The following is an 8,774-nucleotide window of genomic DNA, read 5'->3' on the forward strand; positions in this document are numbered from 1 at the left end:
ATCCCTGGCAAGTCTTATAGAAGGTGGTGATCAGGTCGAAATACTGAAACGTTGGTTGTGACCATGTCCAAATACCCCCCCCTCCCGGTAGTGTAGGTATCTAGGTACCTACTTACCGTACATCCAGACGTCCGTTTGTTTATTCAGCGTTCTTACTGAGTCACAGTACCTGCCCCAGCTGCCTCTTATTCCTTGGAGGTCATAAGTTCCCAGGTTGTAGCTATCCATTTATGTACGGAAGCTGCAAGGGTTCTTGAGTAAAGTACGCATGTACAAAGTGCTCAAGTGCTCAGCGTCGACCGAGGAGTACAAGTTACCTGCTACGCACTAAAAAAGGGTCAATAGTTCAGTTGTCGTTATTTGATAGGCCGGGTTGGTCCCGCTCGACCAGGCAAAAGGTGGCTTGCGCTAAACTCGTCAAATTCCCTTGAGCTTTCGAAGGCCCCTCCCTCCGTTCTTTTTTTCGACCTTCACCATTGTTAAACCACTCCCACTTTGATTGAAAGTCCACCTATTTTATGTGTGTTTCTTTTAGTAGGCAAAAGCTATCGACTACGCACTACATACTACACTGCACACTGCACACTGCACACGAAACGACTTCATCAATTACGGTGGATTCAATCACTAAATACCGAAATCAATCGAATCGCAAATTAATATTTTGCTCTTTCAACTCAAATTCCTCTTTCTGACAATATTTCCCTTATTTATCTTTTCGTCTCTTAAAATCGTTCTAAGGGTCAAGCTTAAAAGAGGAAGCAAACTGCCACTACTACGTACATACTTTACTACCTTACCACCACTTTGACCACTTTGACCAAATTCCCATCCCGCCACCCGTCAGCCATCCACCACCCACCACCCACGCGCGTTTCTGGACAAAGCTCGGCTTATTAAACTTAGCCAGCCCGGGGGCGCTTTTATTTCTCTCCCAAACATTTAATTCTAAAAGGTTGTTTCTCTACCTTGATATCTCTGCCTTTGAATCACATAATCAACTCGGAAATACCAAAATTCGGGAGAATAAAAAGGAGAAGATTAATTACCTACTAGGTATTCAATCAATTTAACAAACCTTGTCCAACATTCATCGACAATCATCAATCGTGTTTAAGCACTTTAAGCACGGCTTTCTTCCGCAAATAGGTAGACCCGTGTTCAACGCTAAAAACACCCCTCGTCATATCGTCTACCATTTACCGTCTACTACTGGACATTCACCTTGCCTATTACTCTTCCCTTATTATTCCCTAGTCTTATTTTCTTTCGTCCTGGCCGCTACTCCTGCGTTAGCATATCACCTGCCCACCCCTCAAGTGTAATCGACCGAATCGACTTTATCGACTCCCACCTTATCAAGCCACCAATCTGCATATCCTATAATCAGAGAGAACCAGCCAACCAGTCAACCAACCAACCAACCCACTCTCTTTCTCGAGCTCGCCAGCCAGTACATCACGGTACATATAATTCATCCACTCAAAGGGTTTGTTGCTCTCGCTGCAGCAAATCTTTAAAAAAGAGGCAGACTTAAATTAAAGTCACTTATATGTTGTATTCTCAACATCGACAATCCATGAAAATCTGCCCCGATGGCTGATCAATGTATTGTCTGTCTAGAAACTCTAGACGCCCAATCGTCGCCGTCGCTTTCGCAATTGCACGAACCTCCCGAAGACGATCTCCCACAGAGCTCGTCGTCTGCTGCAGGCGAAGCAAATGCAAGTGCACCGGCACGACTACCATCGAAGTCTCCACTAGGCATCCACCCCAGCGGCGAAGACAGTAACATTGCCGTCATCCAAATTTGTGGTCATGCCTTACATGATGCTTGCTTGCGAGAGTGGACGGGAAAGGCAAACAGCTGTCCCATCTGCCGCCAAGCATTCCACCTCGTGCATGTATATGATAAAGTTGGGGGTAAGTTTATTGCATCATATTCGTCCCTATAATACATGTTACACCAAGATACTGACCACCTTTCTTTCTTTTACTATTTAGGTACCCAATTGTCATCTTACAAAGTAGAGGATAAGAAACAGGTTGCCGAATTTGATCCGCAAGCATGGTTGGATGACAATCCAGAGGTGGAAGAGGAAATAAGGCCTTGTCCCATCTGCAACCGATCTGACCACGAGGATGTTCTCCTTCTCTGTGACAGCTGCGATGCACCATATCACACATTCTGTGTCGGCCTTGACAGCGTTCCCCGAGGGCACTGGTTCTGCTTAGAGTGCACTGATACCGGTGCTGAGCTCCTAACTTCCGAACTCCATGACGAAGATGTATCGATAGACGGCTTCTCCAATGGACGTTCTGGTTATTTGCCACGCACCCAGGCTACTATGCGACGGGCTAGACAGCACGCTCGCTCAAATGATTGGCAAGGTGCATGGGGTCAAATTGCAGGCCGTGTCTGGGATGCGTTGAACCTTGACCTTGATAATCATGACGATGACGACGCGTTACATAATTACCGACGATCGCAACAGAGGAGAGAACAAGACCGTCGCGAGTATCAAAGATGGCAACAACGTCTTAATATAGCTAGTCGTCTTGGGGCTCGTGAAGTATTTGCGAATAACATCTCGAATGTCCTACCTCAACCTGTTGCGCAACAACAACAGCCATCACCACCACCACCCGAAGAAACGCCGGAAGAGAAACAAGCATGGGGCGCCCTGGAAAAGGCTATGGAAGTTGAGGTTACTAACCTCAGCCCCCCGGCCTCAAATCACCGAAAAAGAAAATCTCGGTCGGTGACTGCATCTCCAATCGAACCAACTCAGCAACCGGAACGCAGGCTAAAACGACCACGGACGAGAAGAGCTCCCGGCATAGAAGCAACCTCATCCAACAGACCGTTGATACAGACCAATCAGTCTACGTCGAACGAAATCGGATTAAATTCCATATCCCCTGTTCAAAGCAACAGTGAAGCACCCTCTTTCCTTTCCTCACTGCTGAAAGAAGTTGAAATGAGTGCGCCCTCTGATGATGAGAACGTCCGGCCGATCTTCACATTTTCCACCAAGGCGGTACCTAATCCATCATCACCGGTGTCGCCTTCTCCTTCAGCGCATAGTAGTCCTCGAGCACTCTCTGCCACCCCACCGCCACGAGCAATCGGCGATCGTCCCGGCTCACCACTCACACTTAGCTCACATATTGAGCCGATCTACCCCCCTTCGAACTTCCTAGCGACCCTAAGCAACAGTGACCAAAGCGATTCCGATTCAAGGTCCCGCCATCAATCGCGTCGTCGTCAGAAGTCTCGGGCAACTAATGGTTCCCCTGAGATCCGACAACCCGAACCCCATCGCCGGCAACAGTCGATAGCTATTAGATATCCGCCTCGTTCCCAGGATGCGTCTCCTTCACGTGCGGCATTGCCGTTCGAAATGAAGGCAAATATTAGTGGTATTGTAAAGGACGCACTCAAGCCTCATTGGAACTCTGGACAGATTACGGCGGATCAGTATGCGTCTATTAATCGCGATCTGAGCCATATGCTATATAAGGAGGTTTCAGAGGATTCCCTCGATGAGGACGCTCGACGACGCTTTGAGAAGATTGCAAGCCAAGAGGTAACAAAAGCAGTTGCAGACCTCGAGGTTTGATGCATTCTCTTATCTTAGCTTTGTCAATTCATGAAAGCAGCAACAAGATAGACACGGAACCTGGTGCATTTTGTGGCGTTTTACGGCTTACTGGGCATATCATCGGACGTTTCGGATAACCTATAGAGCCATTGATCTTATCAAGATACCCTCATGCGGATTCCCCTGATTTTACTTCAGATGTGGAAGAATCCTCATCGGCGCCTTCCCTTTTTATTTCCTGCATACGCGGCGGCGTTTGGCAATTGGGTGATCAAGCCCTCCGTAACGAGTCACGGATGGACAACATTGCATGTCGGTATGGATTGAGCTTTTTTTACACTTGAGCTAGGAAAGACCCTATAAGGGTATTTTTTCCAAACGGAGTTTCATAATGCTATGATTATTTTCAGCTTTACGAATGTACACGTACTATTTAGAATCGGGAAAGGATATTCGGGTATTCATACGCTGTACTCAACATCCCTGACTCGGTATATCGAATCTGTATGCTTCAAAATTCTACTTATTTTCCATCATAAAGAACTTCCCTTGTGATAAATGTCTTTAACAACTGCGCTACGCCTATTGTCTCTGAAACAACAATGATGAGAACACATGGCGATTTGAGATGGCTTCGTCTGAGGCTGTTTCATGGAGTCTCGGTTCTTGAAAACTTGGAATTCCATGAATTACTAGGTACATAGGTACCTAGACGGCACTAAGGAGGCCAAGCCACACACGCCACAATGTGGGTGTTTACCAGCCTCCCGGTGTTGTGGGTCCCACTAACATTTCGTTCATCTATTTCTATTGAAATTTCTGCGTCCTTCTGTCTTCCCTTCTTCCTTATGGAATCCAGGCACCAATCCTTATCATCAGACTTTTTACAACATTTCCAAAATGCGCTGATCATTTACGAGTGCCGAGAAGGGTAGAGCAGCTTTTTTTCGCTAGCAGTACCTGCAAACATTAAACTGGGTTCGCTGTTAGATATATGCTGCTGACATACTTTTTGCTTTTTTTGGAATTTTCTGTTTGGACTCTGTACTGACATCCTGCCTGCGTCTTTGGAGGTGAGGTTCGAGTTTGATGACTGCAGAGGTAGGTAGAAAGTAATTAGAACCGACTTGGCGATATAGGCGGCGATGAGAGGTAAGGGGTTGCGGTTGAAGGTGTTGAGGGCGAAGACTTTGGCTGGATGGTCACTGTTACTTCTCGAGAGCCAAGACCTCTCCAACATGAGACATCCCAACAACTCCAGTAAAGACACCGATGCTTGTCTTAGTAAAGACATATGGTATAGTGATCAAGTACATGTTCGGTCCGTTACTATTTACATCTCATGAGATCTACGTCATATGGTATTGTCATCATCTCGTATTTAATCTGATAATTGGGTATTTCATCCAGGTTAGTAGAGCAAACTGAAACCCTCGTATCACCGGTTATTCTCCACGATTTATGGGTGCGACTAAGTATTCCAAGTTAAGATGTGCAATGCTTTCATGAATAGGATATATATACCTGTTTTACCTACCTAATAATATACTACAATAGCCTATCTTAACACTTTACATGTGACCTCCTATTGACATCTCCAAGTAACTATCCCCAACAACGAAAAGCATAAAAAGAACTTCAACTTACTTAACATGGTCAACGACACCACAACATTCCTGTTTTTCGAGCAAAATTCATTACTGAGGTTACTATACCAACAAATGATTAAAAAAAGAAAGAAACGTACAACACCGGGGATTCGCTGGTCGTCACCGACCCAACTACTAATCCAGCGGTAGCTGGCTTATCTCTGGGAGAGCGGACGGGATCCCGAGTTTTCCAACTCCTATGGTCGTACGTGATATACCAGAGTGTTATCAAGACTTATAAAGACTTCGACCGTATAAGGTTGTGGTTGGCAGATAAAAGGTCGACATCTGTATCGAGACTTTAGTAAGGACACGAACATACTTCAACACAACAACCGTATACCTAAGCTTCGGTGTCCCTTTGCGACAGCCACCTTCGTAGTTCCTCGATAAGCCCACCGCAGATTTCAATGTAATATCATTCTTTCGAAGCCAAAGTCTTCCTAACCTACTTGCATCCATGCATATCCATACCTACCAACACAATAGACCCAAACTGTTTCCGCACTATGTAGTAAACTGCACCAAGTCCGAGTATGGAGGAGAGTTGTTTTTATTCTTTGTGGCCGCTTGTATCATGAAGCTAATGCCATAACGAACCTTCAACGCTGTATAAAATTCCAACCTGGGTATTTCCCCGATCCTCCATGAATGTGATTTTTGAAACGCCGTTCTTCTTGTAAGGGATTCCTGCGCAAATGCTACTTCGCAATATAACCGTCAATGAGGACAATAACGCTGGGAAAACTCTGTTAAATCATCCACCCATCCAACTCCTTCCCCTTGGTTAACCACTACCAACGAAAAAAGATAGGAACATGCGGACGACCGGCTTGTGTGGTACTCTGGTATCGGTTCCTCAATGTGTGATGGTCACGTCACGTCTTGGCACCCCCTCCTCCCGGCGGATCTTCGTCGCTATCGGCAGACCCAGAACTCAACTTCCTAGCCTCAGCTCTGAGCGCTGCTCCTTCGTTCAACTCCATCTTGTGAAGTCGCTCCCTAAGCGCCTCCTCACCCGGAGTGACTTCGAACTCCCCTTCAGAGTCCGAATCTGAATCCTCGCGATCTGGAGAAGACTTCTTCTCAGCAGGCAGGCCACCCTTGTTCACTATCGCAAGAGTCTCCTTAGATACATCTAGCATGGATCGTCGGGTATGGTTCTTGAGTAGAGTACTGGGATCGATAGGTTTTATCGTTGGATCGTATGCTGCTGGCAATCCTACGGCAACCGCCACCCGGTGTGCCTCTTCGTCTGCGGTGAGGTTGGGTTCCAGCTCGTACACACTACTGTTCTCACTGTCGGCCTCGTGTGGTTGTCCAAGTAACATCTGCGCATAGCTTTGCCTAGAGGGGTCATGCGCGCGCTTAGCTTTCTTTTTCTCGCGTTTCTCGTTAGGACGCACGACGACAACGGGCACCGGCGAATACTGCAAACAATACTTCGAAAACGAGCTTCGATTTACGAGGAATCCCTGTACACCATCGAGGCTCCTACCCTTCGTACCGACGATTAACATGGATGGCTGGTAGATTTTGATCTAATGCAGTCTGAGTCAGCAACAACGCCCTAATCCAATGAGCTGCATAACAATATGCATAAAATAAGTGAACCAAAAAGCAAGAAATTTTAGGTACTGACAAGATGCTGGAACGTGTTATGTAGCTTCCCAACAGCATATTCCAAAACTAGGCCAATCGCTCGATTTTGCGTATTTTTCGCCTGTATCGACTCCATCAAGGCCCTTGCATCTTCCTGGTACGCCTTATCGGTAAGACGGACCTGCGTTTCTATTACGCGGACGCAGACTATTTCGTCGCCATCGTCGACTAACTCATCTAGTAACCACTGTAAAGCGTGGTCGGAGTAGGAATTATCGTCTACGCCGACCATGAATGTCCGGTGGCGTCGTCTAAACTGAAACCCAGCATGTCGATGATTAAGAGTGAACGAGATCGGATTGTACTCGGTTGACTCGCCGAGAGGTATATTGTCGAATGCTACATGCGACTCGAACCTTTGCGAACGAGGTGACTCGGTTAGCGTCTCCGTTGTCATCATTTAGAAGAATAGCGGCGCAAATGAATGCTGCGAGTAGGACAGGGAAGAGGGGATAGATGTTGGTGTTACAGCAGATCGAATTCGTGAAGGCACCATTTGCGCGAAATTGAATGAACAAGCTAGGAGGAAGAAGTCTTGGAAATTCAGCCCAGTAGCCACTAATGCCCAGAATGCTGCGCCTTCATCATCCTCGGTCAAGGTACATTGACAGAAGTACGGGGTTTGTCCAAAGAGAAAACAATGAGGGTGGGGGTTATAGTGAGCGGGGTAACACGGGGGAAATTCGACGAATGACGCTTGCTTTAGGGGTCCTAAGTAAGGCCATACGATTCGAAATCGGACTAGCTCGACGATCCCGACTGGAACGACATGCGACCACTTTCGAAGACCGAACCTTCGTCCTCTCTTTCTTCTCGAGGCCACATAAGTCAGGTCGTAGCCATCGTCCTTTGCCGGAGATTCATGCAAACCAAAAGCAACTAGGAGTGTCGGGCCTTTCTCACCCAGCAAACCCAACGATCATTCCCCAAGACGCTATCTAGGTAGTAACCTAATAGCTAAAAAATCCACAAGCGTATGCATGATGTAATAGGTAAGACGAAATAGACTCTTCAGTTGTCGAGGAGCTTCCCCGCTGTGTGATATATGGTTGCGCCGGCGTCTTGGCACAACCGTTATTGGTGACGACAGCGTAACAACCTCTCAACTGCATACCGATTCGCATTTGGGTACACAATACCCATAAATAGGGGGGAGATAATGTATGTGTGTACTGGTGAGGGCAGTGGCATGTGCAAAAAGGAGGCAGAAGGAAAAACAGGAAATATTGACTTACCTACGATGTGGTGGTGAAGCCGCTCGAATTCGACTTCCGGCATGCGGCTTCTTCAGGCCCTGAGGCAGCGAAGGGTTACGAGGAGGCGCGAAAGTCACGGACGAGATGGAACCCTTTCTGGACGGGGGACCACTACTCCCCGTACTAGAAGCAGTCTCGCCTGGAGTGGTCGTCGCGCTAGCATCTCCTGTGCTTTCAACAATTTCTTTCCCTTTGCCTTTCACGTCGACCACCACTACCGTTGCTCGCGCCGACTCGGCTCGAGGTGTGCTCTTCCCACTACTTTGCTGGGAATCCGGGCCGGAAACTGGGGAAGCTGGAGTTGGTTTCTTCTCAAGGTTGAAGTAATCGGTCTTCTTAAGCGTCGATTGCGACTTAGGAGAAACGCCATCCCCAGGGCTTCTAACCCGACCAGGCAAACCTCCAGACATCCTTCTTATTTCTCTTATCTTTTTCTCCCACATAGACTATGATGATTAAGGATAACACTGGTACCAGTACCGTCTATACCTAACTCACGTTTCCTCAGTGAGAGGGCGGAGATGGCAGAATCGTACCAACGGCATTGAGCGCGGATGGATCGAAGGGAAATTCAAAGGGATAGCTCGGGGCTACCCGTTCTC

General features: G+C 47.2%; 3 protein-coding genes across 3 annotated transcripts; 1 reads left to right on the top strand and 2 right to left on the bottom strand.

The window, feature by feature from the left end:
• The first annotated feature begins 1,145 nt into the window (after positions 1-1,145).
• GGS22DRAFT_51372 (uncharacterized protein) lies at positions 1,146-3,812 on the top strand. The gene is made up of 2 exons (XM_047967296.1): positions 1,146-1,923; positions 2,005-3,812. Exons 1-2 carry the CDS (start codon positions 1,596-1,598, stop codon positions 3,621-3,623), a joined length of 1,947 nt encoding a protein of 648 aa, XP_047815677.1. The 5' UTR covers positions 1,146-1,595; the 3' UTR covers positions 3,624-3,812.
• Positions 3,813-4,456: 644 nt separating this feature from the next.
• GGS22DRAFT_51387 (uncharacterized protein) lies at positions 4,457-5,125 on the bottom strand. The gene has a single exon (XM_047967297.1). It carries the CDS (start codon positions 4,897-4,899, stop codon positions 4,519-4,521), a length of 381 nt encoding a protein of 126 aa, XP_047815678.1. The 5' UTR covers positions 4,900-5,125; the 3' UTR covers positions 4,457-4,518.
• Positions 5,126-5,924: 799 nt separating this feature from the next.
• GGS22DRAFT_51391 (universal stress protein family) lies at positions 5,925-7,731 on the bottom strand. Its single transcript, XM_047967298.1, has 2 exons — positions 6,897-7,731; positions 5,925-6,795 (listed from the first exon to the last, which is right to left on the bottom strand). Exons 1-2 carry the CDS (start codon positions 7,314-7,316, stop codon positions 6,133-6,135), a joined length of 1,083 nt encoding a protein of 360 aa, XP_047815679.1. The 5' UTR covers positions 7,317-7,731; the 3' UTR covers positions 5,925-6,132.
• Between the last annotated feature and the right edge of the window lie 1,043 nt (positions 7,732-8,774).

The sequence above is a fragment of the Annulohypoxylon maeteangense genome (assembly GCF_022496945.1).
Source record: "Annulohypoxylon maeteangense strain CBS 123835 unplaced genomic scaffold GGS22scaffold_17, whole genome shotgun sequence".
Taxonomy (NCBI): Eukaryota; Fungi; Ascomycota; class Sordariomycetes; order Xylariales; family Hypoxylaceae; genus Annulohypoxylon; species Annulohypoxylon maeteangense.